The 22,184-nt window shown below is 49.7% G+C and overlaps 1 protein-coding gene across 6 annotated transcripts; it reads right to left on the reverse strand.

The window, feature by feature from the left end:
- Positions 1-3,915: 3,915 nt before the first annotated feature.
- Positions 3,916-20,759, reverse strand: PAFAH2 (platelet activating factor acetylhydrolase 2). 6 transcript variants are annotated; one of them, XM_037881850.2, is made up of 12 exons: positions 20,061-20,238; positions 19,110-19,223; positions 18,685-18,798; positions 16,430-16,580; positions 15,506-15,602; positions 13,489-13,557; positions 12,112-12,253; positions 9,268-9,381; positions 7,314-7,405; positions 6,981-7,151; positions 5,726-5,874; positions 3,916-4,752 (listed from the first exon to the last, which is right to left on the reverse strand). In XM_037881850.2, the coding sequence occupies exons 3-12, from the start codon at positions 18,772-18,774 to the stop codon at positions 4,658-4,660; spliced, it is 1,170 nt and encodes a 389-aa protein (XP_037737778.1). In that variant the 5' UTR covers positions 18,775-18,798; positions 19,110-19,223; positions 20,061-20,238; the 3' UTR covers positions 3,916-4,657. The 6 variants fall into 6 exon arrangements, 5 of the variants coding, with proteins under 5 accessions (XP_037737778.1, XP_037737780.2, XP_027688792.1 ...); XR_005222821.2 differs by lacking the exons at positions 19,110-19,223; positions 20,061-20,238 and adding an exon at positions 20,638-20,759 and having other exon boundaries at positions 5,726-5,900; XM_037881852.2 differs by lacking the exons at positions 19,110-19,223; positions 20,061-20,238 and adding an exon at positions 20,638-20,759.
- Positions 20,760-22,184: the final 1,425 nt, after the last annotated feature.

Raw genomic sequence — 22,184 nt, forward strand, 5'->3', positions numbered from 1 at the left:
GCACAGAGGGGCCACAACTTGCCCAAGGCCATACAGCAGACCAGCGGCAGGAACATAACCCCAGCCTCTGGACCCCCAGTCGTGTGCTCTAGGCAATAGATAATACTACCTCCTTTTGCTCATACTTCTCTGTCCGAGCAAGAAGGGGACAGCCATAGTCTACACCTAGGGCCAGACTCCCTGTCGGCCTGCACCTTGACACCAGCTCAGAACACGGCTAGACTGATTCGGGGGTGTTTTACACCCACTTTGCACTGATGCCAATGACAGCATGAGGTGCAGGGCCAGGGCGAGTTGGGCCTGGGTGAGTTGGGGCCATGGAGTCCAGAGCTGACTTTCATGGAGGAGAAGGCAACAGCGGAGACGAGGGAGATGCAGGGAACGGTGAGGAGATAAGCACTGCACTCATTCATGCAGCACCTATCCCACCCTTAGAGACTAACCAATTTATTTGAGCATAAGCTTTCGTGAGCTACAGCTCACTTCATCGGATGCATACTGTGGAAAGTGTAGAAGATCTTATTATATACACACAAAGCATGAAAAAATACCTCCTCCCACCCCACTCTCCTGCTGGTAATCCAGATGATTACCAGATACCATGTAATCCAGATAATTTTTGTGTGTATATAATAAGATCTTCTACACTTTCCACAGTATGCATCCGATGAAGTGAGCTGTAGCTCACGAAAGCTTATGCTCAAATAAATTGGTTAGTCTCTAAGGTGCCACAAGTCCTCCTTTTCTTTTTGCGAATACAGACTAACACAGCTGTTACTCTGAAACCTATCCCACCCTTGACGCTGTATCCACTGTGACCCAAGCAGTGCTCTGGGAACCGAAGGGTCAATGTGTTTCAAAGTCACCTTCTGAGTGAAACATGCTCATTCCCCTCTCCCAGTCCAAGACGCCTCCCCCAGAAGCCCTTTCATAAGAGTCTTGCATAATTAATAGCTCTTCCGGGTGGTGCATTGCTGGAGATGGATTGGACGTGAACTGCTCTCTGCACTCCATGTAACCGTCAGAACAAATCCCGCCCAATGTTAATTGAGGGAGGAAATGGAACTTCACTTCTGCACCAGGGACCATCACTCGCTGTTAAAAAGAGGCTTTTCCTCATTACAGTCTCCTCACCAATTAGCTCCCCAAAGCAATTCATTTCAAACTGGAGAGAACTCCCCAGTTAGCCCTGGCATTCCCACCCACCCGCTTTGTGGGCCCTGAGGTCCCTGCTCTCTGCAGAACGGCCCTGGGATTCTCTGGAACGTTGCAACCTGACCCAGTCCTAGGGTGCGACAAGTCTCTGGCAGATCGTGGGAATGGGTCAAGAAAAAAATAAGGATGCTGGCTGTTTAAAATGATCTGGGTCAGTTCTGCAGCTGGATACCAGACTGCCTTAGGGCTAGATCTTCAGAGGTGCTGGCAGTTTTCAAGTCCCACTGAGGTCAATGGAAGATAAGGCTCTTGGGATCTGGTCGAAAGGCCATTCAAGTTAATGGGAATCTTAAGCCCTTAGTCTCCCTGCCACAGAGAACCAAAAGACGATCCCTTCCCGGGCAAATTTGGAGCAGTACTAAGCACCTTGGACCCCGGCTAAACTCTATGAGAGTTGGAGATGCTTCGTATTGCTCAAGGCTTTGGTTCTATCAGCACGTAACAGCCGCTCTCCCCACTTGCTGCTGCCAGGCTGTGGTGTGGGTGTCCGTTAACAGGCAGGGAAATGGCCAATACATGGTTACATAAACTCCTCGCTCATTCCAAGAGAGGGAGGAGGAGGAAAAACAACACGGTACATTTTCATTGCACCTTTCATCACAAAGGGTCCCAGAGCGCTTTGCTGGCTTTATATGCACTGGAATCATGTTGCTCACTGTTCAGCAGCCATCTCTTGGGGGAAAGTAACATGAGCAGAGTCTGTCCACACAAACCACTTTTATCCCCAAAGGAAACTGGGTTTCCAAATTCAGCACCTTAAGCAGCTGCCTCCAGCAGGCTCCTCTGGAAGGAAGGATCATTAATGTCATATAATTGCCAGGCTGTATCACCTCCACTAAATCATAAAGTAGAGAAGCTAGGGGTGACATTGTACACGGCCCCATCCATCTCGAGGCAGAACTACACGCTGGCGTCAATGGGGAGTTGTCCTTAAAAACGAATGGCACATTATGGCCCTAAATATTTAAAACCTACGCAAAAGCAGCATGCACGGGGAGCGTGCCAATGAACACCCAGAGCTAACCGCTGCCTCGCTAGGGTAAAAAACTTGGGCAAGATCCTCAGTGGGTGTAAATCAGCACAGCTCCATTGGCTTAATGCAGCCATGAGACAAGGATCTGACCCTTTGTATTTCAAAAAACTCCTCTCTCCCCGCTCACACTCTAGATTATGTATTTTTTTAAAAATTCTTTCAGTTACTAGCTTCTCACCACCCAGGCTGTTTGATTTTATATTTCCCTCAGGGTGGGCAGCAAAACTAGGTTTCCCTTTCTGTTTATAATCAATTTCCCTTTTCATTTACCCCCTTCTCCCCGCCCAATCCCTTTGCTGTTGGATTTCCAAGGCAGAAGGGAAATATTTCAATTGTAAGATAAACAAAAATGTTCTGAGTGAAATTAAAAGAATGGAAACGGATTGGTTCTTTTCCTGTTAGGGTTCTTTTACACCCCCCACCCCAGCCCGGCATCTCTCCCCTCATTTTTGTGAAACAAATCTTACATTTTGGACTTACAGGAGGTGATTGTGACCCTCAGTACATCCTCCGGGAACGCAGAGGTTTTCTTCACCTTCACTTGTGGGGAAACCAAGATTCTAGCCCATTGTGCTCTGTCCTTTGTGCTGGTTCCGATGGCCTTCACTGAAGTACGTCTGTACTCCAGCTAAAGAACTCTTCATCCCCACTCAAGAATCTCTAGGATGCCAGGATGGCTGCCGGGCTTCCGCCTGCTCTTGCCTCCGACAAATCAGGGTTGTTACTATTTGCACTGTGACAGCATCTATAGGCCCAAATCAGAGAGCAGGGCCCCATTACAGTAGGCTTTGTACATGCAGGTAAGATGTGGGCTCCATCATCAAATACAGAACAATAGGTATCCATCTTTATCTCTTGTGAATTTTCCCCTAGAGATTCCCAACCCCTGCTGTGTGGCACAGTACTGGCACACCAGACTTTGGCTGACTGATATGCCCCTTCCCTTGCCACTGTGAAGAGCTTCTCTGTCGGGCCTCAAAGCAATGTCACTCCCTGCTTTCTATTTGTGGACATGCTCACCCTCCCCTTGGAGTTTTGGCTCATGCCAAAATCTAGTTTTTTGATGGTAACAGCAGCCTACACTCCAGGGCAGCTTAGAAACCACTCCTGAATCAGAGAAAGGGACCTTGGCTGATAGAACTCGAGAATGGTCTATTGATGGGGTACAGCTGAGCTAAAAGACTGGGAACCTCACTAATGACAAGGCCACTCTCTGGGCTCTATGACCAATTCTCTTTGCATGGAAGGTTGTTGGAACCTGGCTCTTCTAAGGCATGTTTCATCCACAGATCTCAAAGCATTTTACAATCAATTAATATTATTCCCATTTTATAGAAGGGGAAATTGAGGCACAGAAAAGTGAAGTGACTTATCATAGATATCATAGAATATCAGGGTTGGAAGGGACCTCAGGAAGTCATCTAGTCCAACCCCCTGCTCAAAGCAGGACCAATCCCCAATTTTTGCCCCAGTTCCCTAAATGGCCCCCTCAGGGATTGAACTCACAACCCTGGGTGTAGCAGGCCAATGCTCAAACCACTGAGCTATCCCTCCCCCAAACCAGTAGCCGTGCCAGGAACAGAACCCAGGTCTCAGTACCAGTCTAGTGCCCTATCCACTGGACAATACTGCCTCTCCTATGATAAAAACAAAACAAAAGAGAAAGCTTAGATACATGTTAGGAACAATATTCTCCATCTTCATTTAATGCACATTTAAGAGAGAAGAAAATACAGTTTCCAATATATGCACCATTTTACAGACAATACCATTTTGACTGACATAATTACTACAGCAGCATTAATTAGTACCTCAGGTAATTCACAGGAGGGGCTTCTGAGAGTTTAACACAAGGGGAGAGATTTTCCCTCCATTGTCTGAAACCAGTGCAATGTACTTCAGGTGTAGACAACAAAGTGCATGGGGTGCTGGTAGGAGTCAGAGGGGACCAAGGCAGGTCTCATGTGTGAAGGACTTCTGGGAAAAAAATGTATTTAGAGGAGGGATTTGAAGGGGCAGAGAGAAAGGTTTGGGACCTGTTAAAATGGGGGCCACTAAGCCACACCCCACATCTGCTTCTGTCCAATAAAGCATCAGTTTTCTGGTTCCAAAATCAGTTCTAGAGCAGCCAGGCGCCCCAGTCTGTTCTCCGTGGTGAGTTCTAGACCAGAGGAGGGCCCAGTCTCTGGGTTCCATGGTCAACCCTTGACCAGTCAGGGCCTCTAGTCTTCCGGTTCCAGCCTGAATTCTGGACTAGTGAGGGCTCCATGTCTCTGGATTCCATCAGCAGCTGCATGATTTACACGTGTCTTTTGCAGTTATTGGAGTTGCTGATTTAAGGGGAAACTACTATCTTCCTGGTATGTAGGATGCCTAAGATCCATGCGGACGGACCAGCAGACAGTGTCTCTAAAGGCTGGAGATGCAGAGAGGCGCCTCTGGAATCACTGAGTCACCAATGCCTTCCAGGAGATTATTCCACTGATCAAAATCTTCCTCCAGCTCTAATTGGGGAAGAGAGATGACGAGAGGATTACTCCATGATTACTACACTGCTGGCAAGGCTCAGCAACATGCATTACAAGAGAGAGCCCCCTGGCCCCATTAGCTGTGCTAGACAATGGCAGGAGCTGATGAGCATTAGTATGTGTGTGTAGCTCTTCCCATAGATCACGAGGCTAACCTAGCCAAATGCACTTGGCTTTGCTTTGTCAGAGGAAGCTGAGGCACCTGTGCTAAGCCCATTTTACAGGGCATTGTCATAACACAGCAAACAGACTCTGCAGATGTGGGGGTGGTGTTTGATTTTTAATGAACCCCCACCCACTTCCCCACATCCGTCATCTGGCATTCTTGTGGCTTGCTCACACAGCAGGATTCTTCCAGAGGGGAGTCCCTCAGTTGGCTAAGTGTTTGGTGTGGCCTAGGCCGTGGGCTTTGCAGACACCCCTGTGAGGAAAGGCAGTATCATTATTGCCATCTGTAAATGGGGAAACTGAGGCACGAATAGAGGGGAATTGATTTTCCCCCATTCACAAAGTGAGCAGCTGGCGAGCCAGCAGTGCTTTGCTTCCAGCCCCATACCAAGGCCACTAGACCAGGTGGCGTTGCTACGGTTTTCACGGCCTCTTCGCAAAACTCATGGTTTTGCCTTTAAATCTGGCACTAACCATAGAAGAAGGTCCCTGCCTAACACAGCACAAGACAGGTCACTACACCCCCTCTACGCTCTTCAGAATCTTGGCCAGCTCTGTGTATAGGGCAGGAATGAGGCTCTCCACAGAACACCACGCCCACACATTGGCTAGCATGGTCATCACCCAAGCCGGACAGAAATCCTTCTGCAAGCATCGCCTCCTCCAAACTATCAGCCCCTCCTGGCCAAGGAGGCGAGAGCCTCAGCTCAGATGTCTGGGCGGACAGACGGACCCATTGTACCATCCCAACGAAAAAGATTTTTTCTGCCTAGCGCCGTACCAAGATGTTTCTGCAGGAAAGCAAGTGCCGCCCTGTTGGTGATGTCCAAGCCCGCGTACGGGTCCAGGGTGCCTCTGGTCTGGAACACTCTGTTCAGGAGATTCCCAGCCAGAAAAGTGAAGTCAGTCTGACTCTGATGCACAGATCCCCTGGAGAAGGGAGAAGGAAACGAGTCCTTTGGAGACAGGGATGAAAAGCTCTCATCGACGACTTGGTCTTGCTAGCTTTACAACCTTGGGTTGGGTCTACATTGGGTTTGGGAATCTCCCACTGGTAGAGACACGGATGGTGCATCAGGAATCATCTGACCCTGCTCACGATACAGCACGGTGGTAAAAATGCCAGTGGCCATGTGAGCTCTGTCTTCACTATGGTCACTAATCACCAGTGCAGTCACTGCTGGGAGATCTCTCAAAACCACCTAGGGTGAAATCCGGGTCCCATGGGTGCTTTGCCATTGACTTGAATGGGAACAGGATTTCAGCCCCAGCGTAGACAAGGCCTAAGTAACACAATCCACTGCCCGCCCTGACTCATGCATCACTCAGTGGTATTTTCCATAGGCCATATAAATGCACACAGGTCTCTGTAAGCACATAAGACAAGATCCAAGCCTGAACAGCTGCCCACCTAACTGAGACAAACAGCCTGCAAATTAAAGGAAAGCCAAAGGAGGAAGAGGTCCTGTCGGAGGGCAGATCAGTGTGGGGAAGGTGCTGGTGTTGGAGGCTGAGGAGGAATCTGTAGGAAGGTTTCTTGGTGAAAGCGAAAAGGGAGGCAAAGGGGGTAGCAAAAGGCAGAGAGCTGAACGTGGGAGAAAGGGGAGTCAGAGTGAGGACTGGGCATGGGGGACAGAGGCGAAGGAAACACGAGCTGAGCTGTCAGCAGGAGCATGGCTCTGAAGGTGAGGACAAGAAGTCCAAAGCAGATGCAGACAAAGGTTGCTGCACATGAGTGGGACAGTAAAACTTGGCACAGAGCGAGCAGTGTTCTGGGATTGTTCACGCACTGGTATAATAGTAACTGTTGGCTCGTATACGGCACTTTTCATGTGAAAATGTCAAATCACTTTACAAGGGATCATAAATAGCACTACCCCCATTTTAAAGATGGGGAAACTGAGACACAGAGCAAGGACGTGACCTGCCCAAGGTCACCCAGCAGGTCAATAGCAGAGCCAGGATGAGCACTCCTGGCTCCCAGGCCATTGCTCTGCCGCTGCCCCACACTGCCCAGACATAGCGTGCGGACTTACAGGATGGTTATGATCTTGGTCTGCCTGTTTCTGGAGCGGAGTCTCTTCATTTTGGCGACACTTTCTGGAGTCTGGAATTTCTCCGTGTTGATAAAAAGCACCGGCTTGGTCACCTTGGGGTAGAGATCATTTTTCAAAGGGAACATCCAGGCATCGAGAGCAACGGCGCATCTGCAGCAGGATAGAAGACAACAGGGAATTCTTCTGGTATCTAAAGTCTTCTATTCGCATCTGGCCCGTTTCTATAAATGCATCCCCAACTCCCAAGCTGGTGGAGAGTCCTTGCTTCAAGTTTTACTGTTAGTTTAAAAGCAGCATCTGTCCGATACTCACTTAAAATGGACTTCTTTAGCAAGGGCTAGAATTGCTGTCGCTCCTCCGAAAGAGTGGCCCATTACAGCGACTTTAGTCAAATCCACACTCTCCTGCAAAAAGGAGAAAAACTGTAAAGAAGCGAGTCCCCAAACCGCACTGCACAAAGCTCCTGCTGGGGAAGTAGTGACCTCAGGAAAAGCCAGCTTGCTACAGAGACTCTAAGCTGCATTTGCCAGGGGAGTAGATGTTGGAGGGAGTAAGGGCATCTTAGGGGTGACTCATGAAGTTCCACATCTCTCTGAGGCAGGGATGTATTATGCCCATTTTACAGATGAGGAAACTGAGGCACGGAGCAGGTAAGTGATTTCCCTAAGGTTACACAGTAAGTCTATGGCACTGCTAGTAACAGAACACAGGAGTTCTCAGCTCCCAGTCCCGTGCTCGTTCCAGACCACGGTGCGTCTCCGATTTGGAACCCTCATTTACCAGCGAGTTCCTATTACATTCTGAACCAACACCTTTCCTATTTGAGCTACAGGTCTGATAAGCTCAGCCATCCTTGCTACAAGCCACTGATCTTAGCCACATTCTTTGTCCTAAGGAGCCTGGGGACACAGCATTACTAGCTCCACTGTGTCCTGAAAACACACGGGTATCTCCTGCAGCGTTTGGTGACACCTGAGTCACTTGTCATGCATGGCACTGAGGATCAGTGCAGTGGCCATATTCAGACAGCACAACAGAGACGGTGGGTGGAAAATAAAAACATGAAGGGCTCGTCTACGCTTGAAATGCTGCATTTGCAGTTGTAGATAATACCTATGCTGACAGGAGGGGTTCTCCCATCAGCGTAGGTAAGCCACTTCCCCAAGGGGCAGTAGCTAGGCTGGTGGGAGGGAGAATTTGTCTATTGACCTAGCAGCTTCAATATGTTGCTCAGGGGTGTGGATTTTTCCCCTGTGTTGACCTAACTTTTTCATGTAGCCCAGGCCTTAGGGTATGTCTACACTTAAAATGCCATAGCAGCATTGCTGTAGACACTCTACCTCCCCGAGAGAAGGTAGCTAGGTTGATGGAAGAACTCCTCTCTCAACCTAGCACTGTCTACACCGGGGGTTAGGGTGGCATAGCTACGTCTCTCCATGGTGTGGATTTTTCACACCCCGGAGAGACGTAGCTACGCCGATGTACGTTTTCAGCATCGACCAGCCCGTAGAATGAATGTGCTGGTACACAATTCTGCAACAAGGGGCACCACAGTACAAGTCCCCAAGCAGCAGATGCAGTTAGTATTTATAAGAGGCTCAGTGCTAAGCCCTGGAATGGGAGGCTGAAGGGAAGAGCAGTGCTTAGTCACTAAAGAACACCTTCTCTTGCCAGTCCAGGAGCAGCACTGTTGGGCCCTGGAGGGATCTGAGTCTCCTAAAATATATATAGCCGGCTCCCCTAAAATATACATAAACAAAATATAAAGAGGGGGGAAAGAAAGAAGAGAATAGTGAGAAGAAAGGAAGGAGAAAAAATGGGGAGAATATGGAAGGGGTGCAGTTAAAGGGGACAGAAAGAGAAAAGGGAGGAAGGAGGAGGAGAAAAATAAGACAGCGGAGAAGGTGACAGAGGAGATAAAAAGGAAACGAGGGGGTGCAGTGGTGGGACAGGACAAAAGGGAAAATGAATCAGGGGCTTAAAGGATTCTGGTTCTGCAGTTTCGGCCCCCACGCCTCCAATTCCAGGAGGGCAATCTGCAAATTTCACAGAACCAGGCCCGTTCCTGCCAGTAACACCACCTGCAAGGGCAACGAAAGGAAGGTGTTGGGTGGAGGAGAGGCTGCTGCTATTGCTGGTAGGAAATCAGATTAAAACAACTGGCCAGCTCGGAAGGCAACCCTGCACAGGTTCCAGTGAATCCCTTCACAAACTGTCCTGCACCAAAACGTCTCTCAGCTGCAACTGAAGAGTTGGCTGGAAATACCTTCAGTGCAGACAGATCAAACCCTTTGTGCAAGACATTGGTGACAGCTTTGCCGCTGTTGATGTCCTTCACCAGCTTGAACCCTCGCACACACTCGTTTGCTCTTTGATGAACCTGTAACAAAAGTGTCCCTGGTTAATTCAACCTCTTCTTTCCTCCAGACTGATCAAGCATCAACACAGGGATGATGATAATATAGAATAATAATGTGCTCTGCCAAGACGCCCTTTGTCTAAGCACGTCACAGTGACTTGCAAAGATTAGTAAGCCTCATTACACCAGGTGAGGTCAGTACGTGTCATACCCCTTGCATGCACACATGAAAAGATTAAAGGGCAGGATTCTCCTCTGATTTACACCACTTTTACCTCTGTGTAACTCCACTGAGCTCAGTAGGGTTACTCCTGATTTGTACTGCTTTAACGGAGCATAAAATCAGGCCCTCAGAGACTTGCCCAAGGCCACTGGGTGAGTTAGCAGCAGGAATAGAATTCAGGAGTCCCAGCTCTGGTCTCAGGCTTTAAACCACACTGCCTTTCTTGGATCACCGCGAATGTGGAGACAAATGTGGAGGAAAATATAGACACCGCAAGAGGTTCCCAAGGGAAATCGCTATAAATGTATTGGAAAAGCTTCTTAAAATCCAGTTAATTTAATACCACAAACTGCTAAAGATAAGCAAAACATTTCCACTATACCAATAAGTAAGGAGGGTACTCAGAGGACAGAATGTGTTTTGCTCGCTGGATCCACCATGGCCGAACCTACCAGCCAGAGGCCAATATGAAAGATAGAGAGAGACTTTCCCCAAAGAGGTCCAAACGCCTAATGAGAAACCCCACTCCCCCCACCCCCAGCCCCCCCCAACTGCTGGGAAGAAGATGATCGCTGGGATTCCTACTGAGGTGCTGTCCCTGGACCCTGCTCAAGGACTCCATTTTTTGTAATAGCTGCAAAAGATATTCTTAAATAATCTGATGAGGTTTTAACACACTGGGTCACAGTGAGGAGCTAACGGATCACATTGCCATAGATCCCAGTGTGCCACCAAAAATACATGCACTCTGGAAAGTCTCTTCCCAATTGGCTGGTATTATATTAGCCTCTGTTAGTAGGTATTTTGAAGCTCTCTTGAGATCCAGCCTCCTTCAGGCTGTTGGAAGAGAGAAGTAGGTTGGAGAAGCTGGATCTGCTCTTCCTTCCCTTCCTCAGCATCCTGGCTACCTCAAACAGTGTGAGTGGGCGTATCTCCATAACACTACACCACCCTCCATATCTGGGTCTTCCTCCATAGTGAATAAATTCAGTGCCTGTCTCTGCCGCTGCAGCTGAGTAAAACTGACCTGTTTTTTGAGCGTTTCAGGGCTGCCCAAAGGGATGTAACAGCAACAAAACGGACCAGAGTCTTTGTCAATTTCACTCTGCTGCTGTTTGAGCTCCAGCAGCACTGGAGTGGTCTGTCTGCAGACTCAGGAAGAAAGTCCTGCATTGGAGTCACGTATGGAAGGTGTTCTCCACTTGCAGAAAGGCAAAGAATTTATTTAATGTGCATGTTTAAAGGGAGACCATCAACTTTAAAACAAAAATCTGTCTAAACTTGTTGTTACAAGTAAAACCAAAGATTTCTATAACTGAGATGGGGGGCGGGGGTGGGGTGGGGGGGAAGAAGAGACCTACTGCAAGTTGTTTTTCCCCCAGTTTGCTTATTCTGGACATTGGACATCACAGTTCATATTTTCCTATGTATAGTCAGCCTGCTGCCCTTGTTTGTGTGGATTTTTCTACAGTGACAAAGGACAGAAAAATATGGTTTTAAAGCCACAAACACTGGCAGGGGTCTCAGGGGCAGCACCGGAAACCACAGTTAATCCAGTTTTTTTTAAAACAGGCTACATTTCAAGTTGCCATTGTCCTTTTAAACTCAGCAGAAATTGAGAGTTTAGGCCCCTCACTTACTAGGGGACTTTCCTACTTGGCTGGGGTGAGCAGGCAATTGGATTTTTTATGTCCTGTCCAAAACAGCAATGGGAGGAACCTCATAAAAAGTTAGAAATCAGAGTGCTGATAAGCACCTGGATATTTGGAGGCTCATCTGAAGCTTAGCTCAGCCTCTTTAGGCTGCAGAACGGAGCTGGAAACAAGAACCGGTGCTTGAGAGTATTCAGGCAATTTTCTGTTTCCAGTGAGGCAGGAAATACAGCAAAACCAGGCGGGCTGCTTTCTGCCTTGCCCTGAACTCAGACACAAAGAGGCCTATAAAAGTGTGAAAGGCAAACTAGTTAACCAAATGGTTCAGCATCTACAAAACAGGTTCAACTTTAGGTTCAGTTCCAGAAATGGAGACAGGTATGGGCAAAGCAAGAAGAGTAAAGTTATCCAAAACCCTGGGCAGACCCCCATACAGCCCTTCCCCCATACTGCCCTCTGCTGCGGCAGGCTCCTCCCACCCTGGAGCAACGGTGTGGTTTGCTCTAGTGGTGGGTAAAAGGCCAGGCAACTTCCTCTCTGGTTCTCTTCCAAAGTGATGTGAAAACAGAAAATGTTCATAAAACACAAGTGCTCCTCCCTCAGCTGGAGACTGTCTGCAGACTTCACTACCTCCATTGCACTGACTTAGCATTTTCAAGCTTTTCTTTGCAACCGTGATGGCATTTCTTTTTTTAAATGAAAAGAGAGATTCTGGGATCTTCATGTGACACTGGCAACTGAGGCCCTAGGCACATGCCCATCGTGCGTACGCCTTAGACTGGCCCAGAATTCAGGTGTGATGGATTTTGCCCCTCCCCAAATTGGTTCGGCCACCTCCATCCTAAAAACAGCCCTTCCCTGCCTTCCAGTCATTACCTGTGGGTTTCGAAAATGAAATTCCTTCTGCCCTTCTTGGACCCTTCGAAACGGGATCCATTCCTCCTGCAGCGCAGCCTCCAGGGAATCGGACCCCCCAGCCTCTGCCTTGCAAAAGTAAGTTGTACAGGCAGAATGGTCTCTGCGGGAATAACAGGACAGTGAAGTTAAATCACTGAGCAGCAGCCATGCATCGGAAACATGAGGCATGCAAGGGAAAGGGGAATATCTGGCATTCGATTCAACTTCTGAATGCTCCCATTCAAAGAGAAGATCAGAGACTGCTCCTGAGTCCTAGTGTTGGATCATATTAAAGAAGTTCTGTATTTAAATTACAAATGTGTTTGATTCCCCATAGTTTAAATTCCAGGGTATTACTAATTAAGAGGTCTCTTGGTTTTTGGTACTGTTTCTCTCCCTCTCTGTGTGAAACCTGTAAGCTGCTAATTGTGTTAGTACATTCTAAGACAAAGTCTGTTCTCAAAGCAATTCTTTGTAACAACAACTACTCACACAGAGAGAGACTCAAAGCAATACTCTGTAACAACAGAAATAGCACCCAGAGACTCCCCACCCTTTTGCTGTATTCATCTCGCTTTGTTAACAGTTGTGATTAACTGAGATAGAGGATGTATGTGGATGGATGCTTGGTGTGGATAATAACTGAATGATCAGGGAGGTGCCAGCCTAAGAATCCAGTGTCCATCAGCTGAAGAAGACGTCAAGTGGAAATAACCAGAGGACCCCCGGAGGGCAGACTGGAATCCACCCAACAGCCTCAAGGATGGGAGAACCAAAGAACAAGATAACATCTGGCAGCAAGGAGCTGTCAGGAATGTGCTATCTGCTGGTTGATTCAGTAACAGCACGATGAAGCAATCCCCATAGACTGGCACAGGAAGAAATTCCTATAAAAATGGACTCTAGAAAGTGAGAACTTTGGGGTCTGATTCTGCAAAGCATCAGATGAGCATCTGACAAGGCCCTGCTCCCTCCTCATGTCCAGGCCACCTGGCCAGTGGCTTGGCATGAGCAACTCTAAGGCTGGTAACTATAACAACAACCTTGCAGAACCTGTGTATGTGTGTGTATGAATGAATGTGTGAATAAATATGAAACTGAATGGAATGTTATAGCCATAACTAACTGCTTACTACGATTCTTTCTGTATTCACAATAAATGTGGCATTTTGCCTTTTCCCCTTTAATAAGATCCTGCTGCTTTTTATTTTATTGGTATAACACTAGGAGGAGAATTCATATCACAAGTCTGCTGAATTAATGATCAACCAGAAAACAAAATATACTAGGGGAGAGGGTGGGTGACCACCAGGAAACAGACGGCATCATGCTGTTCCAAAGGGGGTCGCCACTCACCTGTGCTCCAGCACCATCACCAGAAAGCCACGGGAGGCCATTTCTGCACAGACAGCCGAGTAGACGGTTCTGAAAACATGAGGATGCAAAGGGAAAGCAGAATGAGGGCTCGATCCTCTGGCTCCCAGAGATGCTGAGCACCCTCCACCCCCACTAGACTCAGCAGAAGTCCAAGGCACTCAGCACCTCCAGGACTTACTCCGCTCCTACACAAGTTTTGCTGCAAGTCTCCCTGTTGAAGAGCGAGAGAGTCATAATCTGAGCCCAGCCACGGGAGTGAGGGACTCCTGGGTTCTAATCCCGGCTCTGACATTGACTTCATCTCTGGGACTTGGCAAAGCCACAATGGCCCCGTTTTCAAAAGGTGCTGAGCACACACCGCTTCCATTGATCTCAGCAGGGGCTGCAGGTGCTCAGCACTTCTGATAATGGGGGCACAGACAGGCTCGTGACTTGGTTTCCGCATCTGTAAAACGGGCAGAATACCACCCAGGGGCTTTGTGAGGATGGGGTAACATTTGTAAAGTGCTTTGAAGATGAAAAATGCCAAGTGTTATTATTACTAATAAAGCCAGATACAGAAACACTGTTTGTGCAGTGGCTGAATGTACGGAAAAGCTGCCTACTCCGGAGATCTATTAGACTGTGAAATAGTCTCTTAAGGGAAGTGGTGGAAACCCCATTGCTTGAATCATTTAAAACTAGATTGGACAAAGCACTAGGAAATACACAGTAGGGAACAAAAAGAAAAGGAGAACTTGTGGCACCTTAGAGACTAGCCAATTTATTTGAGCATAAGCTTTCGTGAGCTACAGCTCACTTCATCGGATGAATGCATCCGATGAAGTGAGCTGTAGCTCACGAAAGCTTATGCTCAAATAAATTGGTTAGTCTCTAAGGTGCCACAAGTTCTCCTTTTCTTTTTGCAAATACAGACTAACACAGCTGTTACTCTGAAATAGTAGGGAACCAGTTTCCACTGCCCAGCAAGAGGTGTGAGATGATCTAATAGGATTTTGCTGTCCTTAGCATCCATGTTTATATATGCAGTAACTAGGGATGACTTTTTACGTCTAGCATAAGGTACTAAGCTATTGGCACGGTGTTAAACATAGATTTACAGCAGACGTCAGTGGCTCTGAGAGCCGGGGATCACAGGGTCTCATCCTACAAGAGCGGAGTTTTTGCTGACAATGCCATTGTATATCCTGGTCCTCGGCTTTTATAAGGGGTTTACTGTTGGGGAGGGAGGAGGGCTGTAATGGGACTGGGAGCCTTTCACCTCTAGGTCATCAATTTAAATCCAGAGAAATGGGCCAAAGGGGATTATCATCTGCTGGCTGTCTAGTGTGAAACAAACTGGCGTGGGCCTCCAGCCAGCTCCTTGTGGGAGGTGTGTCCACGCCGCAAAAGCCATCCTCACAACTGGCACCAACTGACTCCCACTCTTGGCTGTCCCAGGACAGGTGCTGAAGATGGAATTGGCCGTAAAAACTAAGCGCTGCTCTTTGCACTAGAAATGGTCCCTCTAAAACAGAGGTAAGATACTTCGGGCCAGATTCTCCGCTGATGTAAACGGGCAGAACTCCACTGCAAATGCTGATTTACACCAGTGGAGGATCTGGCCCATCGGCCGAGCAACATGGAGGCAGCTTGCTCTGCCCCTGCTCTGTGCACAGAACTCCTGTCTCCAGAGCTGCAAGCCTGGCATCTTTCACCAGCATTCCAGTCACTTCCTAAAACAATGACAAGAGACTTGCTTGGGGGGGAATCTGGGCGAGTCTCAGCCTGGGAGCAGGAAACTTTTTAGCCAATCCCTTGGCAGAAATGACTGACAAGTCCTAACCTCAGCCTGTTGGCTGCGTGCATTTAAACCAGCCCCTTGCTGACAGTGCAGACCAGCTGAAAGTTCTGTAAGCGTTATAGGAGAGGCTGCCTCATAGACAGAATACGCCTGAGATCCCTCTCCTCTTTCACCCAGGACCAGGGGCGTGGGAAGTGAGGCCGCGACTCTTACCGAAAGGCTCCCAGGCCATGGGAGAATATGATCAGCGGGTACCTGCTGCCACATGACTTAAAAGGCCCATTCCAGCTCACTGGAACTCTGCAGGACCCTGAAGGAAGAAGTGACAGATGTGAGTGGAGTGACCCAAGTTGTCAGAGGGTTACAGCTCTGACTCCTGCAGTTGCGGGGCAGCCCCCACGCTCTCGTTTGGCTCTTGGGTTCTTCAGAATCCTGACCCCCTTCCAGCCTCATGTAACCTTCTGTACCAAGGGAACAACAGGAGATCGAGTGGGAGAGGAGTGAGCATCTTCCCAAGCCCTCGCAATTTTCTGTAGCCCAGAGAACATTTCTAAGGCACCCTCCATCCCAAAGCGCTTTGTCACCCTGCTGAAATGCAGCTACCTCTGAGGAACAGGACAGAGCCAAGCAGTACATAGCCCACAAGTGGTGGGGGAGGGCAATTTTGGATGCCACAGCAAACGTCCACACTAATGGAAAGTGCCAGGGGCTCCACTGTCCCCGTGGCTCTTGCCTTTGGACGTCTCGTTGGAAACTCCTGCACGTGCAGCAAGCTAAACAGTCCGCATTTTACCTGCTGCAGAGACCCCTGGTGGGATTTGATCCCGGGTGTTCCAGGGAGTCTAGTTAGTTCCAACCTGAGGCTGTGGTCTCTAAACCATCCGCTATAGTGTTATATTATCCAGTCCTCTCCCTTTCTTGTGGCTAACCTGTAATCATGCTGCCTTATTAGCTTAGAACATAGACCAACCGCTTCCTCTGACTCTGGAGCTAAGGTGGCAGCATGGGGCCGTTTTCCTATGACCGCACTAATCGCATGCTGTTATAACTGCCTCCATGCGTGCTCCCAGGAGGCAGAGAGAGTCTGGGGCAGCCCCCCAGGGGCTGAGATCTATCTGAAGCCATCAGTCCTCTCACCAAAAGTCACACTGAGTAGAGGGGTGCACCACTTCCTGTTCCAGTTGATGTAGTCGGCCAGCCCTTGGCAGTACTCACGGCGCGGGATCCAGAGAGGCTGCTCTGCCCCCTCCTGGGGAAGGCAGGGGTAAAACAACCGGAAGAAAAGCCCCTAAAGAAAAGAAGGGAGGATTGCGGCTCAAATATCACACATGTGAAACGCCCCATCCCACCTAGATCTGAACAGAGAATGTCACAGATTATAAAACCAGAAGGGGCCATTGTGATCATCTGCTCTGACCTCCGGCATCCACCCTTCACTCCAGCATGCAGCCCACAGCCTCAATACAGACGTCAAACCAGGTGATCCTCCTCTAGCATGTGCCTCTATCCCTGCTCTTTGGCTGCGCTGTCAGTAAGTTAGGGGGTTTGATTCACACAGCTCCCAGAAGGCCGGATCCACTCCTCTCCTCGCTCTGCCCATGCTACAGGCAGAGGGATGAGCCCCAATAGTGCTGGACCTATGTGTGCAGAGCCCCCACTGAGCAGAAGGCGCATGGGAGAAGGAACAGACGGAATGGAAAGGGGACATACAGGAGGAGTGTGGACAGAAAATGGAGAGAGTGGATCGGAGTGGGTGGGTGGGAAGGAAGGAAAAGGAACAAATAATGGGAGGAGAAAATAGGTATTCTTCCTCTCAGGAGTTAGTGCCCCCTCCTGCACAACCGGGACCTAGAACACTAGGCTGCCCAATTGACTGGGCTGGTTCTAGAACCCAGACCAGCCAACCCACCACTTTCCGTGTGCCCTGATCATCTTCTGCCTACGTTACTGCAGCCAGCGTTCACATCCTTCTCCGGGACTGCTTCCACGTTGCGCCTTATGCATGGAACAACCTCCTCTGTCAGGTCATCAGGGCACCCCACCATTCAAATCCATCCTATTCCATGTTGTTATAGTGAGGCAGGAGGACTACTATAGTCCAGGTTGAGAAGCTGACGGTAAGACAGCTGATTTCTCTCTGTGCTCACAAATCCACGTGTATTCAGCCGGGTTATATTGCCTGCCCTTCCTCAACTCCACTGGACTTGTATTATCAGCAAAGGCACAGGAGTTTTGTTATATATAAAAGATCCCTAACGTTCAGCTGAATCGGACTCAAATTGTGCCCTCGCTGGACTGTGTCGCCAGGCAATCTTCTCGATATGACCTTTGTTCTTCCTCCCTCTGTTGGTTAAACTAACTTCCATATTTGATCTGAAAATTACACAGTAAGCTGTAGGGGAAGAGACTATGTTGTACTGTGGCTGTACAGCAATGAGCACATGGGGGCCCTGACCCTTGACTGGTGCCTATGGGTGCTACCGTAATACAGATAAACTATAATTATTCACTTCTGTGATGCCAACAAGAAGTAAGTTCATTATGGCAATTTAAACACATCTCAAAGCAGCTCTGTCCCCAGGTTGCCCAGCACGTCCTGTTTACTCTGCATCTCAGGCCTTGTTGCATTGGGAATGGGCCCTGATTCCAGCTGTGGTGCAAACCGCAAGAAGAGACTAGGAAAGCTCTGATTTGCAGTAGCTGAGCTCACCCTAAGCTTGCCCTCTGTTCAAGCTGGACTTAGCTGGTGCAAATTCTGGCTTTCCTTCTCTGTGCTCAGAGGCTGCTACATCAATGGCTGGCCAGTGACTGCTCGAACAGGGGCAAATTCTCAATGCATACAAGAACTCAGACTGAGGCAGGGACACTCTTTACTTCCACATCTTGTACAGCACCAAGCACAGAGTCATGCTTAGTAAATAACAACTGGAGACATGTGCAATGTCAAAACTAACTAGTTTTAAGATGCAGCTTGGTCAGTTTACGAAGGGGATAACATGACGGGATTGGCTTCTATAGCAGGAGACGAGACTCAGTGACCCAGGAGGTCCCTTCCAGTTTTATATTCCTTTGTTCAAGTATCCAAACACAGAATTCAGTTTAAGGAGAGACCAAGAATCCAGTCGGGTCAGCAGGAAATCTGCAGCTGTAATCTCCTTGCTCACATGCCTCACCCCAGCCAGGCTTCAGAGTGACCCTGAGTCACGCAGCAGGCAATCTCAAGTACCCCACAGGCTGCATTTACAGGGCTTGCTGCAAGATCAGTTCCAGCAAAACAAATAATCCAATAGCTGGAAACACCATTGCCTTCCTACCGCTGATCCTCTGTTTCATGCTGGCACAACTAATGAGAAGCAAAACCCCGAGCAGCTAAGCAGTGCTCGTTACTGTACCTTCCGGTTGTGGCCCACCATCACATCCGTGCAGCCCACTTGGTGAGGTCCTTTCCCTTGGGGCAGCCCGAGGGACTGCACTCCCCCCATGCCTTCCTGAGCGGGAGACAGTGCCTAGAAAGGGAGAGAGGAGGCTGCAGTGCTAGAGCTGTTTCACCCAATGGCTGGTGAAACAGAGCCAGTTCATCTCACTTCCTTCATCTGTTTCCTGTTGAGCAAAACCTCCAACCAAAGCCTAACCTACTGGCCTTTGAGAGCTGCAGAACATTGGCTGGCGAGCTTAGCCATCAGGCAGAGAGAGCAGAAGAGTAAGCAAGATTTTATCAGAAGGCCTATGCCACAACCCAGTGGGACCAGGGCAGTGCAAGGAAGCTGCCTTTTGACTCCCAGAATGATTATGGGCAGCAGGGGCAAAACGAACTTACTGTTCCAGCAGGGCACTGGGAGACAGGACTCTGGGTTTCAGTCACTGACTCATGGTGTGACGGCAGCTAAATCATTTTTCTCCATGATTCACCTCTGGAAAGTGCTTTGAGCTCCTCCAATGAAAGGAAATGCAAGTGCAAAGTACGGTATTATTATTTAATCCTACAGCCACAGAGATTAGAGATGGAAAAGACTCCTATCCCTCACTGTAGTATCTAAAAGAGCCAGATTTTGAAAGGTTCCTAAAGATGTACATAGACACTAAGCAGGCTTCACAAAGATGACTAGTGCTCAAGTCCTCAAAAGTGTTTAGGAGCTTAACTCTTATTGATTTCCATGGGAGCTAGGCGCCTTTCAGGGTCTGGGCCATGGTGCCTAACTCCCACGGAGCGGTGCACGACTGTTCCCCATTGTGTATTTTCTAGCACTTTGTCCAGTCTCCAAGCAAAGGGGCTTTCACCACTTTTCTTAGGAGACCGCTGCACTGTCTTCAAGGCTGCTTATAACAATGGCTAACATTACAGCAGGATTTGACCTGCAGCCAGGACCAGGCAAAGCCCCGCTCTGCACTGATCCCTCTTCACTCAGCCAAGCACAGCTTGTGCATTTTGGTGGCTTGGCAGGGCAGCAGCTCTTGTGAAAGTGCTTTTTGTTGGAGTATTAGCTTAGGTGCATCTTGAAACCGAATTTACAGAACACTTTACACCAACCAATGTCCTGCCCTGGCTGCTGTTTATTGTGGCAGTCGCCTCTCGCATGCTTTTTAAGAGATTAACCTCACACCATCTGGACATCTGTAACATGCTAGGGTCGGGACAATGGGGTTCTGTGACTCAGACTGCGGGACTAGACCAGGAGGCAAAGGGTGACAACGCAGGCTTGCTTTTTTCTTTTAAATTGAGCGACATGAGTGAGATTTTCTGATTCTGGGAGCTACACAAGAGCAATACCTGAGTGATAACACTTGGCTCTTTATATAAGACCTTCTATGCCAGGCTCTTCAGGTGCTGACACCAACCTACAAGGCAGGGAAATATTATCCCAATATGACAGGTGGGGAAACTGAGGCACCAAGCAGGACAGTGACTTGCCCAAGACCACCCAGACAGCTGGAATCGGAACTTCAGCAGGGCCACAGGCAGCCCCCCACGCCAGCCCCCCGCAGCCCCCGGCCCTGCTTCCTCCCTCCGTCCCACTCTCCCCCCAGTCCCGTGTGCCCTGCCCCACCGGCTCTTGCTGGCTGCCCCACACCTGCCCCCCTTCCCGCCCCCCGACCTGTGTCACCCTCCAGCCAGACCTCTGACCCCAGCCCGGCTCCCTCTCTCCCCCCGACAGCGGCCCCCCCCCGGACAACCGGCCCCCACAGACACGGGGGGGGGGAGCGGGAGCTGCCACCCCGGCTTGGTCCCTCTGCCGCCCCCGGGAGCTCAGCGGAAGCAGCAGGGGACGCGCCCGGCCTGAGAGGGATGGTTCGGGGCGCGGGGCTACCGGGGCCCCCCAGGCCGGAACTACAGCGCCGGCACCCACCTGGGCTCCCGCCGCCCCAGGGAAAGACGGGGCCGCCCCTCTCCCCCCGCTGCCTCCTGGGACATGTAGTATCATTGCCACGCCCAGTGTGAGGGGTCCCGAAGCTCAGCACTACAACTCCCAGAGCTCCCCGCGGCCTGGACTGTTTTCCCCCCCTCCCCCAGCACTACAACTCCCAGAGTTCCCCGCGGCCTGGACTGCCCCCTCCCCCAGCACTATAACTCCCAGAGTTCCCCGCGGCCTGGACTGTTCCCCCCCCCTCCCCCCAGCACTACAACTCCCAGAGCTCCCCGCGGCCTGGACTCCTCCCACCTCCCCCCAGCACTACAACTCCCAGAGTTCCCCGCTGCTGGACTGTTCCCCCCCCCCAGCACTACAACTCCCAGAGTTCCCCGCGGCCTGGACTGTTCCCCCCTCCCCCCAGCACTACAACTCCCAGAGTTCCCTGCTGCTGGACTGTTCCCCCCCAGCACTACAACTTCCAGAGTTCCCCGCGGCCTGGACTCCTCCCACCTCCCCCAGCACTACAACTCCCAGAGCTCCCCGCGGCCTGGACTCCTCCCACCTCCCCCCAGCACTACAACTCCCAGAGCTCCCCGCGGCTGGACTGTCTCCCCCCCACCCCCCCAGCTCTACAACTCCCAGAGCTCTCTACTCCAGGGAGTTTCTCTCTTTTCACTACCTCTCATACAGGGGGCAGGGACAGTGAGTGAATGGGTTAGAGCAGAAGGCTGGGAAATAGGACTCCTGGAATCCCACTGCCCAGGAATATAGTTCTTAGCTCCAGGGAACTGGTCCTCACCCAACCCACAGGACTACAAGCCCCAGAGTTCTGTAAGGCACAGAGACCTCAGGACGGCGACTCCCACAATTCATTGCTGCAGGGCATATTTTTCTGCAGTCCTAAAACCGTCAGAGTGGGATGCATGGAGCCCTGCCCCCATCAAGGGTACCACAGCCACAATTCCCAGCTATTTATGTATTCTCCACCTCTTCCTCTCCTCTTTTCACTACAACTCCCAGAGATCTTTGCATGCCAAAGTCTGGGCTAGTGAATGACAATGATACTAAGATGTCTATCTGCTTCTCACCTGTGGATCTCTGCTACCAGGGTTTCTAGGTGCCATGGCACTAGTTAGGAGGGCACCAGCCTAGTGCAGGCACCAAGGGCCATGTTCTCAAAGCGCTTCCTAGCCTGACCTGTAATATGTGCAAAGCCTTTGGGACAGGCAAAGGGTGTGTGAAATGGTTAGCTCAGCTTGAGTCCCTATTTGCATGTACTGTTACCAAATGGTCTTGTACATTGAGACACTGAGGGTCCAGGTGTGCAGACATGTTTCCAAATATGGCCTGGTTATGAGCGCCTTTAAAAAATGCGGCCCACAATGTGCTGTGTGTACTAGTAAAAACCTTTTGTCGAGGGATTTCCCCCTAAACTCTAGGGTACTTGCAAAAAGAAAAGGAGGACTTGTGGCACCTTAGAGACTAAGAAAGTTATTTGAGCATAAGCTTTCGTGAGCTACAGCTCACTTCATTGGATGCATACT

The sequence above is a fragment of the Chelonia mydas genome, chromosome 19, assembly GCF_015237465.2.
Source record: "Chelonia mydas isolate rCheMyd1 chromosome 19, rCheMyd1.pri.v2, whole genome shotgun sequence".
Lineage (NCBI taxonomy): Eukaryota > Metazoa > Chordata > Testudines > Cheloniidae > Chelonia > Chelonia mydas.